At 49.5% G+C, this 22,366-nt stretch overlaps 1 protein-coding gene across 1 annotated transcript; it reads right to left on the minus strand.

The window, feature by feature from the left end:
• Window positions 1-13,827: 13,827 nt before the first annotated feature.
• On the minus strand, window positions 13,828-14,130 carry LOC136468857 (uncharacterized). Its single transcript, XM_066467270.1, has one exon. It carries the CDS (start codon window positions 14,128-14,130, stop codon window positions 13,828-13,830), a length of 303 nt encoding a protein of 100 aa, XP_066323367.1.
• Window positions 14,131-22,366: the final 8,236 nt, after the last annotated feature.

The raw sequence follows: 22,366 nt of genomic DNA on the forward strand, positions 1-22,366 counted from the left end.
GAGATAGATATGTAGATAGATAGATACATAGGTACATAGATATAGTTAGATAGGTAGTTATATATTTAGTTAACTAAATAGGATCTAGCTATTTAGTGAGTACACTGTATCTACGTACGTAGTTATTATCTTATTTACTTAGTTTGTAGTTAGAAAGCACTTATTAGGTACTATCTACCGTCTAATTTTGACTAAAGGACGTGTTTCGTTACATGTTTGAACTAGATGGATAATCTAGTAAGCATATATCATGGAGGCACCATGAAAAGAGATCACTATGGATATGTTCGTGCTAGTGTTATTCAATGAGAAGTCATCGTTTAGTAAGTTGGTTGCAAGGGCTTGGGAGTAGCTACATTGCTATGGAGCTGATGATGATGATGGCATCACAGTGGAGGGTGTACTTCACCTAGGTTCTCCTCCCAACATCCTTAGGAAGATTATCTCAATTGGATGCGCAGACTAATGGGAGAACTATGTGAGATCGGCTATGATGTGCCAGTTCTAAAGTTTAGACGTGGTTGTGCGTTGGGTGTTAGTTGATCACATCCTTTATGGGTTTTCTCCACTAATGGGTCAGCAGGCACACTTCGACCCTCCCACTTCGACCCTCCCGTCCTGGAACCTGATATGGATGCGGAGATTGCACCTATGGTTTTCGATGCTCAATCTGGTCCCAATATGCTAGTTGGAGATGCTTGTTAGAGTCATGATGTTGTGGTAGATCCTCCTCATGAGATCCCTTTGATACATAATCATCCGAGTAAGTGTCTTATCCACATAATTATTGGGAGCTTACCCCATTTGTCGTATTCATTTAATTAATTATGCATGTCTTAATTTATGCATGTAATTATGTCAATTACTTGTATATTTCTAAGTTCATGTTTTATTGTATATTGAATTTCAATTTCATTAACTTTTTTTGTAGGATGGCGCAATTCCACCTGCTCGACCCGACGTACAAGGCGACCCACCGAGGATGTCTCATAGCGGAGGAGCAGGTAATAATCTATACGTTTTATTCAAAAAAAATTGAGCATACATGTGTTTGTGAAGTAACAGGAGACTATGTTTTATTCCATGCAGGACCTTCTGCTCCTTCGTCCTAGAACCCATAATGGGTTCTTAGATATGCAGTACAACAATAGGTACACTCCTTTCTTGCAAAATATTCAAAATATTCTTTCAAACATATTATTAATATGTTAGATTCTTTTAGTTAACATAATTTTGTACAATAGAGGTTGTCACGTCGGCTACGCCCGTGCGGCTGCTCGTTGTGGTTGTAGGACAGCCATGACGCAAGATGTGTACGTTCCTTTCGTAGGCAGAGGAGGCTTAGGTTCCTCTAGCCAAGCACCTATAGGGGATGAGGACGACGACGACGTGGACCAAAGGCACAAGGAGCTTGGCCCCTCTCAGCTCTAGGATGCTCCATCGAGTCAGTCTACATAGCCTTTAGGCACTAAGCGACGCCGTCCACCTGACCCTTATACTCCAGGTACCAGCGCTCTTGGTCACAAGGGTAAGGGTAAGACTAGAAGGCAGTGAGGGTTTGTGGTAGATGGTAGTATGTACTATTATGGATTTTGTAGTTACTTTTCTATAACTATTTAGGACTGTATGGACATTGTGAACTTGTCGGTGTTTCAAATAAGCACCAACTAGTAAATTTATATTTGTTGCGTGTTAGGCCCGGATGGTGTACTAAAGGACACAAGGTTTATACTGGTTTGGGCAGAATATCCCTACGTTCAGTTTGTTGATGCTCGTGTTATTAGCACTGAAAAGGGTTCGTAGTAGGGGGTACAAACGGTCGAGAGAGGGACAGGTCCCAAATCTCTGATAGAAAGGTTAAAAGGATGTCAAGACCTCGGTTGCTGCTTAGCTATATGTTGTGTGTGAAAATCGATATGTTCCTTTAGTGGGGTGCCTTGCCCTCCCTTTTATAGACCAAGGGGGAGTAGAAATTACAGATGGGAGAAAGAGGAAAAAACCAGAAGTAGAGAGGGTCCTTCAAAGGTGTCGGGTCTTCCTTTTCCCTCGAGCCTGCCCTGCTATCATGGCGGACCATGCCAGGGATAACACGTTCACTGATCCTAATAGGGTTGTGCCCTGGTTTCGGTTAGCAAGTGGTCACGTCCCATCTTACTCCGACGGACTATGGGGAGCAGATGGGGAAGTGACCATATGTTCGTTACTATTGATGATGTGAGTTCCCTCCTAGACTGTAGTGGTTGTCGTATGATTGTGTTAGGATCCACGCCCGAGGGCTGATGGTGGCACCCACAACACTATAGAACAAAAGTCGGCGCCTACAACACTATTCGGGCTCTATCATGCCTAGGAGGGCTTAAAGCGCCCATCCTGTCATACCCTAATGGTACTTTCCCGTAGGCACATAGGGCATGGTCCTCGGTACTGCGGTTGACCTGAGTGTCCTGTCTTACCCTGTGCTTGTCATTATGAAGGGGCAGGGTGCAGACGTCGGGTGAGGCGGAGCTAGCCCTCAGCCGTCGGGCGAGACGGAGCCAGTCCTCAGATGTCGGGCAAGGCAGAGCCAGTCTCTAGTCATCAGGTGAGGCGGAGTCTGCCCCCAGCCATCGGGTGAGGTGAAGTCTGCCCCTAGACGTCGCACGAGGTGGAGTCTAGCCCTTGGGGGTCTAGCGAGGCAGAGCCAACCCTTCGAGGCTGGGCGAGGCACAGGGCAAGAAGTGTAGTTGCGTTCTTGCCTATTCGGGAGCATCAGCGCTTGATGGTTATTAGTTCCACCTCTTTAAGTACCCTAGTAATCGGTCCTCGACAGTAGCCCCTGAGCCCCCGGGTGATTCAGATAGAATCACCTGGGGGTGATTTGACTTGCTAGAGGGTGCACGCGAGCGCACCCGATGGGTGTAGCCCCTGAGCCTCGGGTGATTCAGAAAGAATCACCTGGGGGTATTTTGGTTCGCTAGAGGATGCGCGTGAGCGCACCCATTGGGTGTAGCCCCTAAGCCCCCGGGTGATTCAGATAGAATCGCCTAGGGGTAATTCGGACCCTTCGCGGGTATGGCTGTGAAATTTGGTGTTTCGACAACTGGATAGCTTAAAGGGAACCCTGGTATCCCATTTGCGGGGATCCATCTAGGGTTAGCCAGGTTGAAATGCTTCTTGACCCATATCCCCTCTGCGGGAAAAGAGTCCTAGTCTTGCCGGGAAGGCAAAACGTCCGGCACGACTTTGGTGGGAAAGGATAGGGATTACGGGCGCATATCCCATGATGTGACATGGTGGTGTGTTGTGGCAGGCATGGAGATCTAGGAGGATGGTTGCCCTTCTTGCATCCGTTGCCCCTATAAAACCATGGGGTTCACCCTAAGGGTTCCGTACTTTGCCTCCTCGCCTTTACATCTAAAACCTCCGTCGCCAGTCGCCTGAGTCCTCCTGCACCCGCATCACAGCCACCGTCAAGCTCACGTCCACCCCCCTCCCAATCGTTCAATGGAGCCATGGTGTAGATCTGACATCACCCTTCAACGCCTGGAGGGCCTCGTTTGTCGTGGCCTCTTGTGCCCGCTGACCACAATTGAGGAGTGGCGACTGCTCGGCAATGAGGACGCATCATCGCCACCCGAAGGCTACATGGTGTCCTTCGCTTGCTTTCACAAGCGAGGATTCACCATCCCCGCCCACAAGTTCCTTCAGGGGCTGTTGCATTACTACAAGGTGGAGCTGCAGCACCTCACTCCCAATGGGGTCCAGCACATTGTGGCGTTCATTGCCCTGTGTGAGGGGTTCTTAGGGATTTGTTCCCACTTCGATCTGTGGCAGTATTTCTTTGCCATCAACCTCTTGAAGAAGTGAGAGAAGAGGCAAGAGCTGAGCGTGCCGATGGGATGTGTCGGCATTCTTCTCCGCAACAACCGGGTAAACGAATACCCATCGATGCGTCTGTCGACCTCCAACAAGGGGTGGTATTCGCATTGGTTTTATGTCAAGGACAACGCAGCTACCCCCTTGCCAGCGTTCTCTGGGCGCATTATCGAAGAGGTCCCAGAGCCGTGGAAGTGGGGTGTACCGGATAAAGACAAGAAGAAAATCTAGGACCATCTCGCTGGCATCCGAATTCTGAAGGAGAGGGGCATGAAGAGGTTGGGGATCATCGACGCCTACCATATGCGGAGGGTGGCGCCACTGATGAGCCGTGTGCTTCCCCTGTACCTAATGGCGCCTGAAGCATCACTCGATGGGACGACGCTTGCCGATGAAGTGTTCCTCCTCCAAAGTGGCGCAGCGCATCAAGGAGGCGATGGAGCCTTCGAAGGACAACACCAGTGTCATCCTTGATTTCATGTATCCTGTGTCGGGGCACCCTCCAATGCGACCAGAACTGGGGTACATCAACTTTGTAAGTTCTCTTTCCCCATGCCTCCTTTTTTTAATTTGAACTTCCGACCCCTTGATGCTGACATTAGGATAGCGAGACCAGTCGAAGAGGCTTCTCTTTACGGATAGCCCAACTCCGCTGCTGAAGGACCCACTCATGGCGATGGCGAATCATACTATGGCCGAGTGGGAGAGGAAGACAAAGGAGTTCAAGAGGAAGAAGCAGCTACAGAAGTAGAAGGCACAGGAGCGAGGTGAAGAAACAAATAGTGATGATGACGACAATGACAACAATGATGAGGAAGATGATGAGGTAGTCGCAGACATCGAGTGGGTGACCTAGGAGGCAAGGATGCATTGATAGGTGCGCACTCATCAATGCAGGGACCCTTCTTGTTCCACGCAAGGGAAGGTGAGGCCGTGAGGCCTGAGGAGGAGGTGGGATAGATCGTCGGACCGTCCTTAGCACCATCAGGGGTGGGTGGATCTATCGCTGCACCTAAGGTGCCGATGGGAGCGGGCGGACCCGTCGCCGTGCCCTAAGAGCCAGCGGGGGCGGGCGGATCCACCACCACGCCCATGATGCCGAGAGAGGGGGTGGCTCTGCCGTCGTGCCCCTAGATACAAGGGAGGTGAGCCCCTTGATCCAAGAGCAAGGGATGGGCTCAAAACGGTCCTGCCCAAATGAGGGGGAGCAGGGAACTAGGGGTTCATCCCCCAAACATCTCCACCACCCAACAACGCCGACGTATGTTGCCGATTCATCTGTTTTTCATAGTGACTGACACCTTTTGTTTCTTCTACAGCGTCGGGAGATGGGTCAGACAGGGTACTTCTATAGCGCTGGTGCCCAAGAAGACCATCGCCCTTTAGGCAAGGCGGGGGCCACCGCCTGACGTCGCTCACATTTCGGGCGAGGGCGAAGCTAGCGTCATAGCCTTGTTGGTCGGTCTGGTGCCACCCACGGTGGTGCCCATGCCCTCGGCAGGTCAAGCTATCAGCGAGTCTAAGGAGGCGCCCATGGAGATTGCCGCTCAACCGGTGACGGAAGTGATGCCACCGCCGACGTCGGGCTGAGCAGAGCTATAGGCCGCACACATTATGTCGACCATAGTGGGCGCGGCGCAGCCAGATGAGGTCCCATCGACATAGGCAGAGGTGATGGTGGCTCTAATGGTTGGGTCACAACTAGAAGTGATGGTGGCAGTGCCCGAGGTAGTGGCGAGTGCCGTGCCACCGATGGCCCCAGAGACGACGCCCGCCATGGTTGGGATGGAGGAGGTTAGGGCTGAGGGACCCTTGGATGCCATGACGATTGCCGAGTAGACTGGTAGGGAGTTGTCCCTAGCCCTACCATCAGAGGGCCACCACCCGCCCATGCAGGATGAGCCCCTATTCTAGCGGGTGAGTCCATGGGACCCGTCATCGAAACTCTTTACCCTCGATGATGCCGCCAAGGGCATGGAGTGGGAGAAGCTCCACAAGGGGTTCACAGCCATGCTGGAAGCTCTAAACCAGGCCAGCAGCATCCTTCGAGATGTCATTGTTCCCACCAGCCAGGTATTTACTTGGTCTTGCCTCCCGATTTCTTCTTTCTTCATCTATTTTTGTTTTCTGACCACCATCTTTCAGTCGCTTATTGCTCGCAGCCAGGAGAAAACCTGGTTCCTTTGTGAAAACAAGGAGGATTGGGACCACCTCATCAATGAGGCATGGCTACATAGGGATGTGACCACCTAGATTTGACAGAGGGTGGCCAAGTTGACTCCCCTTGCCGCAGAGGTGGACGATATTCGATGGCGGGAGGCCGAGGCCCATGGGGATGTGAAGCTCACTGAGAAGTCTTTTGATGAGCTATTGGAGAGGGCACAGTGGGATCAGGAGGAGGCCACCAGGGTGTAGACGAAGTGGGACAAGCTGCTCTAGTGGGATGCCGAGACCTGCCAGTGGATCGTTGACCTCCTGGCCGAGGCCGAGCAGGAGCGGGATCTAAGGCTGGTGGCCGAGGAGAGGTCCATGGCCTTGGAGTAGAGGGCAAAACTGGATGTCGAGATAGCCGCTCAGCTACGCGAGGAGCAGGACAAGCTATGCCAAACTACGGAGAGGCTCCGCTCGGAGCACAGCGCAGCCTACGAGGAGTGCGACCGGGCCGTCCGAGAGTGTGACGAGGTGCAACAGAGGATCCGCTCCCTCTAGGCTAAGCTAGAGACCGTGAAAGCCCAAAAACTAGAGGCCGAGGGTGCCACTGTTGGACTGGCCACAGATCTTGCCGAGGCAAGGAGTCTTCTTTAGGTGGAGAGCGACAAGCTCGATCTCCTGAAGGTTGCCCTCAACATAGTCTACGATGACCTACGGGTGGTGCAAGCAGAGGGGAACAGCTCACTCACAGCCCATGCCACAGGTATCATGGCATGGGTGCGCTAGCTAGAGAAGGAGGCTCTTCGCTTAGGGATCATCCAAACCTTCGATGTCGCCTGCTCGCATTATGACGACAACATCAATTTCGAGGCGATGAGCCTTGGTTTCATGCCTGGTTATGAACCCTTCGATCTGGATCCCGTAGAAGCGACAATGACTCCCTTTGCAAAAACCCTATTGAGCAAAATTGAAGACATGGTTCTCCCCAAGAGGGGGTAGTTAGTTGAATGAGTCTGGTAGATATTTATCTGTAATCTATGGATAAGTGTTGGTTCTTTTGAAAATGGATTCGCAACTTCGTTTTGTTAAACAAATTCGCAATTTTGTTTTATTCTATTGTACTTGCTTTCATCCCTTTTTGCATTCAAAAAAGGTGCTTATGCAATCTGACCTTTCTATTTGTTAAGACCGTAGGGCCCGAGGTATATAAGGGGGAATTTTGATTTATGCTGGTGAGCAAAGTTACCATTGCCGTCGGGGCGTGGGTTTTTTGCAGCCTTGTCAGGCATGCTCAGTTATTTGTTCCCACAAACCTTGCCGCTAACCTTAACGCGAGGAAGAGGTCTAACGTAGTGACTGTTTTGAAAAAAGGAGGTATTTATGCCTTTATCAGCCCCGAGTGAGATCCGACCCCTTGTGGTTGCTGGGGCTAGATGTTACTGGAGACCAAAGCGAGGGTAGCAAACTTACTCTTGTATTCACATGTACCCATTACTTAGGATTTTAGCTATCATTCTGCGACCGTGCGTTCGGTCTCATCGCAAGTCTGGCCTTCCCTGAGCCCCCACGCATGGAGATTTGGTCAAGGGTCGGCTCATTTTGTGACTGTCACCCTGTCCACGGTTTTTGCAACTAGAGGGGTTGAGGCAACATCACTTGCCTCGATGGCTCGAGTGACGTGCTTGATGAGCTCGCTAACAGGGATGTTCGAACAGAATCCGATCTCGTTGCTCGTGACAGGGTCGGCAAAGCCCTCGGGTGGCATTCCATTGTTCTGTAACCCGCCTTCCAACAGATTCCCCCTTAATGGGGACTCTATGGGCTCGGCTAAAGGCTGGATTGAACTAGAAGGTTGAGATGACCCTATCCGCCTCTATGTGGGTTGGGCGAAGGCCGTTGTGACTCATGCTCATTTTCTCCCCTGGGTTTTGTTCGACGCAAGATGGCCTCGGACCCTTCATGGGCTAGCCTTTGAACCTCAGTCTCTTGATCTAGGATCGAGCAGCTTGAGCCCTCGAGCCCCTTGGGGTCTGATAGGGGTCGTCCATGTTTTGTGCGTCATCCCATCCTCGGTTTCCGCAATCGAAGGGGCTGAGCTAACGACACTTGCCTCAACGGCTCAAGTGTCGCACTCAATGAGCTTGCTAATGGGCATGTTCGTGTGGAATCCGGGTCTGTCATTCGCTGATGGGGTCGATAGAGCCCTCATGTGGCATTCCACTACTTCTTAACCCGCCTCCCGATAGATGCCCGAGCCGTTCGATAGGCTCAGGTGGCCCATTGGCCTCTCCTCGACGGAGATTATGTGGGTTTAGCTTGAGGTTAGAATCCAACAAGAAAGGTCAAGATGTCCTTGTCTGCTTCTGAGCAGGGTTGGGTGAGGCCGCTGGGGCTTATCTTGGTTTTTCTCCCCTGGCTCTATTTAACACGAGGCAGCCTCGAGCCCTTCACGGGCCGACCTTCAAACCTAGGTCAGTTGCCGCTCATATCGAATGAGGTGACTACCGCTTTGTGACGCAACACGAAGCGTTGAGATGCAGCAATTTGCATATGCAACGTTCAGATGAATAGGATTAATGTATGATTTAATTGAAATGAAAGCGGGGGTCGGTGATGTTACCTTGGTGGCATGAGCGCTGGGAAGCTCTTACTAGACATGTCTGTGTAGAGTTTGGGTCCGACATTTGCGACGAGGCCAGCGTAACCTGCACGAGCATTGCAATTTTTTGTTTCTATCTCTCAGGGGTGATCTAAGCCGTTCGATTGACTTTAGGCGGCCCGACAGCTTCTCTTTGAAAGAGATTCCGTAGGTAGACCCCTCCGAACCCTTCTTGAGAAGGCGAATGCTAAAGCTTAGGGTGTGAGGAACTATGAATTCGATTATGCTAGTGAACAAAAACGTCATAGCCGCTGGGGCATAGGGTCTAGTGGTTCATCTAGTTTTACTCAAAGTTTTACACCCACACACCATGCCTCTGGTTTTTTAACATAAGGAGGGGTCGGGCAAAGAGGATGTCTAAATGAGTAGACACTCTCGACAACCCTCGAGCGATGTCCGTGCCCCTGCCATTGCTAGGGTCGGAGGCTCGGTAGTAGAATTGACACACAAAGTAGAATTCCTGCCTGGGGAAGCAGAGAGTTGCCTATATGCGGGTGCGCCTTGTTTCTCGCACCTAGCATGCGGTAGTGGTGGGCCATGCCCCGTTTGACCAAGCACCATTTCATTAAGCAGAGCGCGTCCCATCGGTCCAGACGTGTCCCCTCGAATCCCGTCAGCATCGATTTCCCATCTGCATTGAATAGGGGAAGGGAGAGGGTTTTTTGTCCCAACCATTTGCCTTTCTTTAGCTACTGCATCTCTCCTTAAATAGGGGGAGGGAGGGGGTTCTCGTCCCCATTCCCTTGCCTATTCTTGAGCTGCTATCTCCTCTCCTTCCTTTTCACCGAATGCGTTCATGCGTCGTAGCGGTTCCTAAGTGAGAGAGGGTAATGCTAGAGAGAGAGAAACTCATAGATCCACTCATGAATCTAGGAAGCGATGTAAAGCTAGAGGTCATCCAACATAGATGAGATGGAGTTGGCCGCCTTCACCAAGAAGGGTCTGCTTCTGCTGAAGGAGGAGGCGCACTGGAGGGTGCTGAGCGTTGTTAGCTTTGTCGTTGTCCGTGAGGCCTTCATCGAGATGGATCTGTACGGGGGCCTCCTCCAGCGAATCTTCTCTAGACAAGCCTTGTTGGTGGGGAAGCCGTGTAGGACTGCATCAATGGGGGCTTTCACCCTTGTAGCTGCTTAGATCAGCTAGTTCATGAAGCTTAATGAGATGTCAGAGACATCCATTAGCCATGGCGGCCTTTCTTTAGCAGGGGGTGCCCCTGTCCAGGTGTCGTTGTTAGGGTTGTGGTTGATCACGATGGCATAGTCCCTAGATGCCTCGATAAAGGTGCCATGGTCACTGACATGGTGCTCGACGTTGTAGACGATGACACCCTCAGGGATCCTGTGGAGTGGTAGGATGTTGCCGATGGAGAGCATGGCGCATCGACCATAGTAGTACTTAGAGTAGATCTAGTCAGAAAGTGTAATCATTTAAGTTGTGGGGGAGCCCCTGTGGGAACAGTCTTTTGTATTCATGAATACATCAGTCCCTTTTCGTGATGAAATCACTTTGTAAGCGATGAATTTGTGCAAAAAATGAACAAGTCCTTAAATTTCATTACGACAAACAGCTTTTCAGCTCTTGTCCCTCTCTTTGTAAAAGAGGTTCAGTGCCTTCTGACCCTTCCCATAGTTAAGGTCATAAAAAACTTGAAGTACGAGTGAGCCAATTCTAATCACGATGGTGAGCAAGGAGACCATAGCCGCTGGGGTGTGGGTTTACCACAGTCTTACCAGTTATACTTAAATTTTGTTTCTGAAATCCTAGCCCTTAGGACCTACCATGAGAAAAGAGGGAAAACATAGAGAATGTTTGCAAGATAACACAGACAGTGTTTGTAAGATAAACATACTTATATCAGCCCCCGAGTGAGGTCCGACACCTCACACCTGTAGGGGTCAGGTGTCACGAAAGATCGGGGATTTTGATGATGAAATTGATAATAGAAAGTATGCATTTATTTAGGGGCAAAAATGACGTAGCTGCTCAATGTTCTAGGCGTTGGTGAAGACCTCACCATCGATGGTTTTCAACTTGTAGGTGTCTGGCCAGAGTACTTCCACGACGACGTATGGCCCCTCCTAGGGTGGGGAGAGCTTGTGACGGTCCTTGTTGCTCTGCACAAGGTGGGGAACCAGGTCCCCGATGCTAAAGGCTCGGTCCCACACTCGTTGGCTATGGTACCATCATAGTGCCTACTGGTACTTGGCCGAACGAAGGAGGGCGATGTTGCGAACTTCGTCTAGCTAGTCCATGGTGTCTTCGTGGGATGCCTCGGCTCCCTATTCGTCATATGCTCTGATTCTTAGCGCTCCATAGTCGAGGTTGGTTGGGAGGACACCTCAGAACCATAGACCACGAAGAAGGGTGTGTAGCCAGTGGCTCGACTAGGAGTTGTCCTTAGGCTCCAAAGTACCATGGGGAGCTCTATGACCCACCGCGCACTGAACTTGTTCAACCGGTTGAAGATCTAGGGCTTGAGGCCCTATAGGAGCATGCCATTTGCGCGCTTGACCTACCCGTTTATTTAGGGGTGCGCGACAATGGCCCAATTGACCCGGATGTGGTGTTCATCACAGAATTAAAGGAATTTCCTGCTGGTGAACTATGTGCCATTGTCCATGATAATGGAGTTTGGTACTCCAAAGTGATGGATGATGTCGAGGAAGAATAGCATGGCTTGCTTAGATTTGATCATGGAGATCGGCTGAGCTTTGATCCATTTTGTGAACTTGTCTATGGTGACAAGCAAGTGGTGTATCCTCTGAGTGCCTTTTTGAGAGGCCCAACTAGATTGAGCCCCCAGACTACGAAAGGCCACATGATGGGGATCATCTAGAGTGCTTAGGCCAAGAGGTGAGTTTACCGAGTGTAGTACTGACACCCTTCACAAGTGCGTACGATCTACTCAGCATTGGCTACTATAGTGGGCCAGTAGTAGCCCTGTCGAAATGTGTTCCCAACCAAGGTTTTAGGCGTGGCGTGGTGACCGTAGACCCCACTGTGGATATCGCTCAGGAAAAGCTTCCCCTGTTCGATGGGGATACAGAGTTGTAGGATCCTGGTGTAGCTTCGTTTGGCACGACGTGTGAGCCATCGAGCTTCCGTCTTGTCCATCGGTAGCATGTCATGGAGGAGGTAGTCAAGGTAGAGTGTTCTTCAATCGACCAGAGGGTTGGGCTCTCTCGATGGATCCTCTTCAAGCTCCATGACCTCGGGGCCGAACGGAGCCGTCGATTGGTTAGCCCCCGAGGCTGGATCGAATAGACCATCGTTGGCCCATTTTGACCCTTCGTAGCATATCGAGGGCTTGTGTTGGTCGCTGGTGAAGACACCTGTTGGCATCAGCCCTCGGCCGGACGCCGCTTTCGCAAGCGCATCGGTCGCCTTGTTGAGGCGCCTTGGGATGTGATTGAGTTCAAGGCCATCAAATTTGTCCTCTAGCCGTTGGACTTCTTGGCAGTACGCAGCCATCTTAGCGTCGTGACAGCTCGACTCCTTCATGACTTGGTTGACGACCAGCTGGGAGTCAACCCAGATGTCGAGGCGTTGGATGCCCAACTCGATGGCGATGCGTAGGCTGTTGATGAGTGCTTCATACTCAGCCACATTATTGGATGAGGGGAAATGGAGATGAACCATGTACCTCATGCGAACCCCAAGGGGTGATACAAAGACTAGCCCTGTGCGGGCACCCTTCTTCATCAGTGATCCATCGAAGTACATCGTTCATTACTCTTGATCGATGACCGCTGGTGGTGTTTGGACCTTGGTCCATTCCGCGATGAAGTTAGCCAACACCTAGGACTTGATCGCCATTCGAGAGGCATATGTGATGCCTTGATCCATCAACTCGAGTGCCCACTTTGCAGTTCTTCCCATGGCATCCTAGCTCTGGATGACCTCCCCAAGGGGGAACAACGTCACAACTATCATGGTGTGTGATTCGAAGTAGTGGTGTAGCTTCCTCTTGGTGATGAGGATGACATACAGGAGCTTCTAGATTTGGGAGTAGCGAGTTTTAGAGTTGGATAGTACCTCGCTGATGAAGTACACTAGGCGCTAGACCTTGAGGGTGTGCCCCTCTTCTTCCTGCTCCACTACTAGGGCGGCGCTGACCACTTGCGCGGTGGCCGCTATGTATAGCAGAAGGGATTCTCCATTGATCGGAGGAAGAAAGATCAGGGCCCTTGTCAGAAGTAGTTTGACCATGTCAAGTGTCTCCACGGCCTCGAATGTCCACTCGAAGTGGTTGGCTTTCTTTAAGAGTCAACAAAGGGGGAGACCTCATCTGTCGAGGTGCGAGATGAATCGACTGAGTGTAATGAGGCACCCTATGATTCGCTAAACCCCCTTTATGTTCTGAATTGGGCCCATCCTTGTGATGGCTGAGATTTTCTCCGAGTTGGCTTCGGTGCCATGCTCGGAGACGATGAAGCCAAGCAGCATGCCCTCGGGACCTCGAAAACACATTTCTCAGGATTAAGTTTGATGCCATTCGCTCGGTGTTTTACAAAGGTTTGCTCAAGATTAGCAATGAGGTGGTTAGCCCAATTGGACTTAACCACGATGTCGTCAACATAGGCCTCAACGGTCTGCCCGATGATGTCCCTGAAGCATTTGACCATACAATGCTGGTACTTAGCCCCAACGTTCTTCAGACCGAACGGCATTGAGATGTAGCAGAACGATCCAAAGGGGGTGATGAAAGATGTCATGAGCTGGTCGGACTCTTTCATCGTGATTTGATGGTAGCCAAAGTACACATCAAGGAAGCAGAGGGTTTCGCACCCCGAGGTAGAGTCGACTATTTGGTCTATGCGTGACAAAAGAAATGGATCCTTTGGGCACACCTTGTTGAGACCCATATAGTCAACACACATCCTTCATTTCCCACTCTTTGTTCATACAAGAATGGGATTAGCTAACCACTCTAGGTGGTATACTTCCTTGATGAATCCGGCAGCTGATAGTTTTGCTATCTCTTCACCGATGGCCCTATGTTTCTCCTCGTCGAAGCGATGCAAGCATTGCTTCACTGGCTTGGATCCTGGGTGGATCTTCAAGGTATGCTCGGTGACCTCCCTTGAAATGCCTGGCATATCTAAGGGTTTCTACGCAAAGATGTCTTTGTTGCCGTAGAGGAAGTCAAAGAGCGTGCTTTCCTATTTAGAGGAAAGCATGGTACCAATGCGCATCATTTTACCCTCGGTGCCCCTAGGGTCTACGAGGTCTTCTCTAGAGCCCTTGGCCAACTCAAACGACTCGGTCGACTTCTTGGCGTCGGGCGTCTCTTTGGTGACCACCTCCCTGAGGGTGGTAAGTTCCCCGGAGGCGACGATTGCTGCGGCATGGCTGTAGCACTCAACCTCGCACTCATAGGCCCGCTTGAAGGATGTGCCAACAGTGATGACCCCGTGGGGGCTCGGCATCTTCAGCTTGAGATATGTATAGTTGGGGATGGCCATGAACTTAACGTAGCATGGACGTCCCAGGATGGCGTGGCAAGTTCCGGGGAACCCAACCACCTCGAAGGTGAGGGTTTCAGACCTATAATTGAACTGATCCTTGAAGGTAATGGGTAGATTGATCTACCCAAGTGGCATGGCCTACTTCTCGGGCACGATGCCATGAAAAGGTGCTTAGGTTGGGTGGAGGTACGTCCAGTCGATGCCCATCTCGTCGAGCGTCTTGGCGTACATGATGTTGAGGCTGCTGCCCCCATCCATTAGTACTTTGGTGAGTCGCTTTGGGCCACCAATCAGGTCGACCATGAGTGGATATTTCCCCGGGTGTGGGACGCTATCTGGATGGTCAGTTCGATCGAAGGTTATGGTGGACTCTGACCACCGAAGGAAGGCAGGCGTGGCCGATTTAGCCGTATAGACCTCACGGCGCGTGACCTTCTAGCGGCGTTTGGAGTCGTAGGCTGCTGATCCTCCAAAGATCATAAGGTAGCCATTCAGCATTGAAAAGCTGTCATCCTTCTCCTCGGTGTCATCCGCAGTGGGGGCAGGGTCCTTTCCCTGCTCCCCTTTGTTGGAGCCTCCGGACAAGAACCACCGCATGAGGCTGTAGTCCTTAAGCAGATGCTTAACTTGGAAGGCATGGTTTGGGCATGGCCCCTCAAGTAATTTTTCGAAGTGTTTCAGAGTGCCCTCCATGGGCTTTCAGCCACCCTTGCAGTTAGCAGTGGCTGTGAGTGAATCCTCGTGCCGTTGCTTCTTATTCTTCCTTTTGGCAGAACGATTGGAGGTGCCTTCACCGGCACCCTCGTCCTGCCTTGCCTTGCCCTCGAGGTGATCGAAGATCACTCCAACTGCCTCTTTTCCTAAGGCATGGCTGGTGGTGATGTCTAGGAGTTCCTTGGTGGTTCACGGGCCCTTGCATCTTAGCTTATGAACCAAAGACTCACAGGTCATCCTAGACAGGAAGGCTCCTATCACGTCGGCGCCGGTGACGTTAGGGAGCTCATTGCACTGCTGGGATAAGCACCGAATGTACCCATAGAGGGTCTCACCGGCCTTCTGATGGTAGTTCTTTAGGTCCCATGGGTTCCTAGGGCGCTTGTATGTGCCCTAGAAGTTTCCCACAAAGATCTCCTTTAGATCTGCCCAACTTTGGATCATGTTGGATGGCAGGTGTTCCAACCACACTTGTGCCGAATTGGCTAAGAATAGTGGAAGGTTGCAGATAATGAAGTCATCATTATCCGCACCACCGGCTTGGTAGACAAGTCGATAGTCTTCGAGCCAAAGTCTAGGGTTTGTCTCCCCAGAGTACTTTGGGATATTGGTAGGTGGTCGGTACCTTGGTGGGAAAGCAGCATTGAGGATGTGGCAGCCAAAGGTCTAAGGGCCTAGTAGGCTGGGGCTTGGGCTCCGGTCCTCACCGCTGTCATAGTGCCTATCATGATGAGGATGATAGCCACGGTGGGCTCCTTCTCTCAGGTCGCTGTAGGTGCGTCTGTGGGCGTCGAGAGTGTTGCGTGCATCGCGGTAGCGGCCAAGATGCTGATGTATCAAGACCATAGCATGCTACCTACCACCTTATGGTGCCTAATGGACTAATGCGTTCCTAGCGAGGCGCACCGAGGGCGTGCGCTGGCTGGTGTCGAGCTCACATCACTGAGATAATGAGCTTTCCGCCTGCTACGCTGCTGCACACTCATGTAGCGTGTGAATCTTGCGGTGGGCCTGACGATCCTCGGGAGTCACGGGCTCTAGAAGGCCATAGAGAAAGGACGTCATGGCGGTGATGTTCTGGCTTGCCCAGGCGAAGCGAGGAAGGGCTTCATCATCGGCGATGATCCTTCGATTCACATCATGGGCATTCCTGCACCAGCTAGATTCTGGCTTCCTCGATCTCTCGCTTTTGAGCTTTCAGCTGCTCCACCCCCATGTGAGGTGGGGCCGCTATTGCCCCTTCGGTTTTGTCGCCGACGTCGCCCATCGGGGTAGCCTCCTCTACGAGGATGCTTTCGATGTGTCCCTTGGGGGTACCCACCATGAAACATTCCCGGGAGGGGTGATGGCTCCCCCTACTAGAGTTAGAGCTAGAGTCTAACCTCAGCTCCTCAGCGAGGAGGCCATGGAGGGATTCTGTGATGCTTTCGATCATCCCCACGAACTCATTGTTCACGAGGAACAGGATCGCGCGCTGTGCCACAAGGTGGCTAATGGTTGTCGCGGTGTTATGGAGTCCGAACGGAAGCACCATCGGAGCGTTCTGCATGGAGTGTTGCAGAGAGATGGTGAGGTAGCACGGGTCCTCCCTAGACCATTGGGCCCCATGGGAGATGCCAGACTGGTGCTCAAGCCTCCCGTAGTTGAAGCTGATGGAGGGGAGAGATTGGATGGCGGCGTGAGCCAACACCAACTCTCCTCCCACCGTGACGATGAAATCCAAGTCATCGAAACACACGTGTGCACCCGGGACCTAGCTGATTGCGTGGCTAGCCATCTGAAGCCTAATATGGAATGCACAAAGGTCCCCTACATGGCGCGCCAACTATCAGTGTTTCGAATAAGCACCAACTAGTAAATTTATATTTGTTGCACGTTAGGCCCGGATGGTGTACTAAAGGACACAAGGTTTATACTGGTTTGGGCAGAATGTCCCTACGTCCAGTTTATTGCTGCTCATGTTATTAGTACTGAAAAAGGTTCATAGTAGGGGGTACAAATGGTCAAGGGAGGGATAGGTCCCAAGTCTCTGATGGAAAGGTCGAAAGGATGCCAAGAGCTCGGTTGCTGCTTGGCTATGTGTTGTGTGTGAAAATCGATCCATCCCTTTAGTGGGGTGCCCTGCCCACCCTTTTATAGACTAAGGAGGAATAGGGATTATAGATGGGAGAAAGAAGAAAAAAACTAGGGGTAGAGAGGGTCCTTCGAAGGTGCCGGGTCTTCCTTTTCCCTCGAGCCTACCCGGCTGTTATGGTAGACCATGCCAGGGATAGCACATTCACTGATCCTAATAGGGCCATGCCCTGGCTTCGGTTAGCTAGTGGCCGCATCCCATCCTACTCTAGCGGATGATGCGGCGCGTTAGGGTACCGAGCCGTGACCCTATGGGGACCAGACGGGGAAGTGACCATACGTTCGTTACTATTGATGATGTGAGTTCCCTCCTAGACTGTAGTGGTTGTCATATGCTTGTCTTAGGATCTGTGCTCGAGGGCTGATGGTGGCGCCCACTGAAAGGATCAAAATGCCCAAGAGGGGGGTGAATTGGGCTAATTCTAAATTTTCTTGCAATAATTAAATCCTACGGTTAGCCCAATTAATCCCTTGTGCCTAGAAAAGTGTTTCTATTAATCTAATGCACAATGGACTTGCAACCTATGTTCCAAACTTACTCTAGCATGGCAATTCTATGAATGTAAAGATAAGTATTGAATTGCTCAAAGTAAATGCTCAAAGTAAATAGAGAGAGAGGAACGCGGCGATGTTTTGCAGAGGTATCAGAGAGTTGCCACTCCCCACTAGTCCTCGTTGGAGCACCCACACAAGGGTGTAGCTCCCCCTTGATCCGTGCAGGATCAAGTGCTCTCTATGGGTTGATTCTTCGACACTCCGTCGCGGTGAATCACCCAAAACCGCTCACAGCTTGAGTTGGGTCACCCACAAGCTCCGTCGGGTGATCACCAAGCTCCCAATCACCACCAAACCATCTAGGTGATGGCGATCACCAAGAGTAACAAGCATGAACTCTCACTTGACCACGCGAATCCTAATGAGAAGATGGATGCACACTTTGCTACTCTTGATTCACTAATGAGGCTACTCTCTTGGATTCTCAAATCTCAATCACCTCACTAGGACCTTGCTCTTCTTGGCACTCACAAACGTGTTTCTCAGCTGTTGAAATGAGCAAAAGTAACTCCACACACAAGTGGAGCTTCTATTTATAAGGCAGCCTAAAACTCCAAATGTAATAGTATGCATAGATATAATCGTATGCATGAAAGTAAACACACGAATGCATAATAGTAATAGTGTATCACACAAATAAAACTCCAAATGTATATAACAGACTAATAGCTAACTAGGCTCCCCCCTAAACATTGCTCACCCTAAGTCTACATACTCGAACCCTCTCCCCCTTTGGCGTCAAACACCAAAACCTAAGGGTCAGTCGGCGGGGCTGTAGCGGATGAGCCGGACGCTGAGGTACGAGGGGCAAGCTAGAACTAGGCAGCATCATCATCTAACCCTGAGCTCTGTACTGACTGACCCTCTATGGCTGGAAGCATCACTGAAGCGGTCTAGGTCTGAGCTAGGGTAGGTGCTGCCTATTGAAAGTGCAGCTAGCCCTTTAGTGGGTTTTGGATGATTGAATGATAGCGTGATTAAAGGACTAACCCATTTGCTAAGTGTGAACAGGTAATAGGTTATCTCACAGGTACTTAATGAAAGCCAAAATGATGTGTTGTTGTATAAACAATCTAGTTCAAGCACAAGACAACAATGCAAATGGAATTCATGTGAAGGCTTATTTTTTTGTGGGATTTCCATGTACTATGTGAAAGCAAGCTCATGATTATTAGTTAATGAGACATGAGGGATTGCATATGGAATGGTCTCATATTTGAAGCTTGCTAAATTAAAATGAAAAAGGTAACAATACATATGAATGGATGATTCAAAATAAGATGTGACTTGATGGCTTGAGATGGTGAAGATAGCAAGGAAAGGCTTTGAGGTACTAAGCAAGGGTGAAGGGCAAGCATGGCTTGGCGGCCGAAGAACTTAGCTAGGGTGAAGAAGAAAGTACTTGCATTTAGTTGAGGTACTAATCAAGCTAAAGATGGTCATATTGATGTGAAGAATCAAATCTATAATGAAGTATTTGATGGAAGTGACTTGCTACATTTGGGATTATTCAAATTTGATGAATGAAATCAAGTCACATGCTCAAGATGGCTATGCTCAAGTGAAAAGATCAATATCAACATGTTAGCACCCTTACTTGATGAAAGATTGGAAGGGACGGCAACAATTCAAAAGAAATCAACTCAAGTGGTATAAATTCCTTTTTAATTTGATCTTGAGTTTAATAGGTATGCCGTACTACTAAGAGGGATGCATCATGTTGATAGATAATATTTCATAAGTGCTCAAGCCAACCCATGTGAGGTTTGATTATTTAAGCGACAAAAGTGCTAACTGATTTCTTGCTGGTCTGGCAATACCGGACGTGTCCGGTATTCATACCGGACGTGTCCGGTATTTGTCCAGCAGCTATAAAAATGTTGTTCTCGGGTTGGTTCATAGGGAGTTCTGACGTAGGTCGGGAGTTCCGATGGTCGGGAGTCCCGACATGGGTCAGGAGTTCCGACGTCTCGCACTTCAACTAATTGGAGGGTTCACTATCCTGGTCATACCGGACGTGTCCGGTATGGATGACCAGAAGCCAATGGCTAGTTTTCAAAAGTCGTGAGGGTCGGGAGTTCCGACGTGAGTCGGGAGTTCTGACGTACGTCGGGAGTTCCGACACCTCACTAACTTTAACTCAGTTACATGTTTTTCAAAATTACTGAGGGTCGGGGGTTCCGACTTGAGTCGGGAGTTCCGACGGTCGGAAGTCCCGGCATTCATCGGGAGCTCCGACACCTCACAACTTCACTATAACTTAGTTACCGTTGGCGCAGTGTGAGTCATACCGGACGTGTCCGGTATGCATACCAGACATGTCCGGTATTGTAACGGCTATAAAACGGCTAGTTTTTCAAGGGGGCTATAAATACCCCCAAGCCTCCACCTTTGGAGGCTGCTGATTCTGCTGAGATAGACATACGTTTTTGAGCCTTGCCAACTCTCCTAAACCCTCTCTTAGTGAGTGTGTGATCCAAATTGCAAAATCAATTTGTGGGTTGAGAAAGAATTTGAAAAAGAGAGCAAGCCACCACTTGAGCACTTGTGCATATTGTCAATCTCGTGATTCGCATTTGTTACTCTTAGACTCTTCGGTCCTAGACGGCTAGGCGTTGCCGGAGAGCACCCGAGAGATTGTGGTATGCCTCGGAAAGTTTGTAACGGTCGATTCCGCCGCCTCGGAATCATTTAGTGGAAGGAGGAAAAGGAGTTGGAAAAGACTTCGGCTAGAGTGACCTTCATGGTACCCTCTAGGGCTGACCTTCGCTGGGTTGCCCGTAGCCCCCTCAACGGAGAGTAGGACTCGAACGAGTCTGAACTTCGGTAAAACAAATATTGTGTCTAAATTCGCATTTCATTTGATATTTGTGTTGCTCTAGCTGTGCTGCAGGTTCTCTGTGTATATTGTCATCTCCATTAGGTGCCTACAGTTTGGTTTGAAGATAGAAATCGAAAGGAGCAAGTTCGGGGCTGATCTGTAGAAATCATGTATACCGGACACGTCCGGTATTTCCTGCCTACACTGAAAATATTTATTCTCTGTTCTAACTTGGTGTTGCAGGGTTGTACCTTCTAGATATATTCTTTATACCTTGTTTACTTTGTGGCTAACTTGTGAGGGGTGGTAGTACTCTTAATTTGGAGTTTCCATTTTGGAAACTCCCCTTTCTAATTGTTTCTGCATTTAAATGTGTAAATTTTCAGAAACGCCTATTTACCCCCCCTCTAGGCGGCATCCTAGGTCCTTTCAATTGGTATCAGAGCGAGGTTCTCACCTAAACTTCACCGTCGTGAGAAAAGGATGTCGACGCCTATCGAGTTGGAGCCGGTGCTTCTCTAAAATGATGGTTCAAACTTTCTACCTTGATCAATTAATGTACTCAATGCTTTTAGAGATATTAGTCCTCTTGTTGAGCATATTGTGGATGCAAGCATACCTCTTCCTATAGTTGATTGGAGCAACTACAAAAATTTGTCAAAAGAGGAAGAGATATGCGTGCAACTCAATGCTCAAGCTATTAATGTCATTTTGAGTACATTAAGTGTAGAGGTTCAAGATGAGGCAATATTCAATGGACAACCACCTCCGGAGAGTGCTCATCTCATTTGGACTAGACTTTTTGATTTATATGGAAAATCCAAATGTGATGATGCACTTGAGATCGAGTCAATGGAAAGTATGTCCATTGCGTCTTCATATAGCGAAGAAGCCTCACAAGACCTCAAGAATGCCGAGCTGGAGCAAGAAGTGCAAGCAGCGCATGACCTGTTGTCTGCCTACATGTATCGGACGTGTCCGGTATGCCTGCCGGACATGTCCGGTATGGCCGAGGCAGCAGACCAGCAAGCAGCTGTTTGCAATGATGCTCAAGCACAGTGGCAACCAAGTGATGAGTCAATCTCAGTATCTCATGATACTCATCACTTGTGTCTCATGGCCAAGAAAAGCAAGAAGAAGAGTAACAAGAAAGATCAAGAAAAGGAGAAGGCTTAAGTGGATGATCAAGATAAGAGTGATATTGAAGTTGAAGACAACTACAACCTTGATCATCTCAACCATAAAGACAAGTTCATCATCATGAAGATAGTTGAAAAGAATGATGAGCTTGAAGAAGAGATTGAGAAGCAAGAGCAATCGCTTCAAAATCAAGAAAAGTTTCTCATCTCCAAATTGCAAGAGCTAAAGGCAATAAATGAGAGGTATGAAAAATTGTCAATTGAGCATGCTTTAGTTACTAACTCCTCTTCTAGTGTTTCACAACTAGAGAAGGAAAACTTTGAGCTCAAGGCAAGGCTAGATGAACTATCAAGCAAGTATAATGAGCTACAAGCTAATTATGTTCATCTAAAGTGCTCTCATGAGGAAGTAGTAGAATCAAGCATCATGCTTGAGGTGGCTCATGAGGTTGTGATTACATCGGTAAAATTTTCTCAACCTCTCACATATCCGCTCACTAGTACACCATCTCAATTAAATATTTCGTGTACTAATGAATGTGCTCCTCAAGCAAGCCAATCTTCGATTGAGCTAAATCTTATAGAAAACATAGAGCTCAAAGAAGAAGTGCAAAGATTAAAGAAAGATGTGATTCGGTTGAAGGGTAAGGAGAAAGCACAACCTTCTCAAGATAACCGTGATAACATGGTGAAGAAGCTTGAGAAGGGTTCAAACCTTGCTTCCTCCAAAGCCCAACAAAAGAATCACATCTCAGGCAAGGCCAACACAACCAAGAGCAAGAAACATGGAAAAAGGATGTGCTATGGTTGTGGATTGTATGGACATGAGTGGGCTATGTGTCCACACAAGAGTTGGGCCGACAAGGTTGAA

This window comes from Miscanthus floridulus, chromosome 8 (assembly GCF_019320115.1).
Source record: "Miscanthus floridulus cultivar M001 chromosome 8, ASM1932011v1, whole genome shotgun sequence".
In the NCBI taxonomy this organism is placed as follows: domain Eukaryota; kingdom Viridiplantae; phylum Streptophyta; class Magnoliopsida; order Poales; family Poaceae; genus Miscanthus; species Miscanthus floridulus.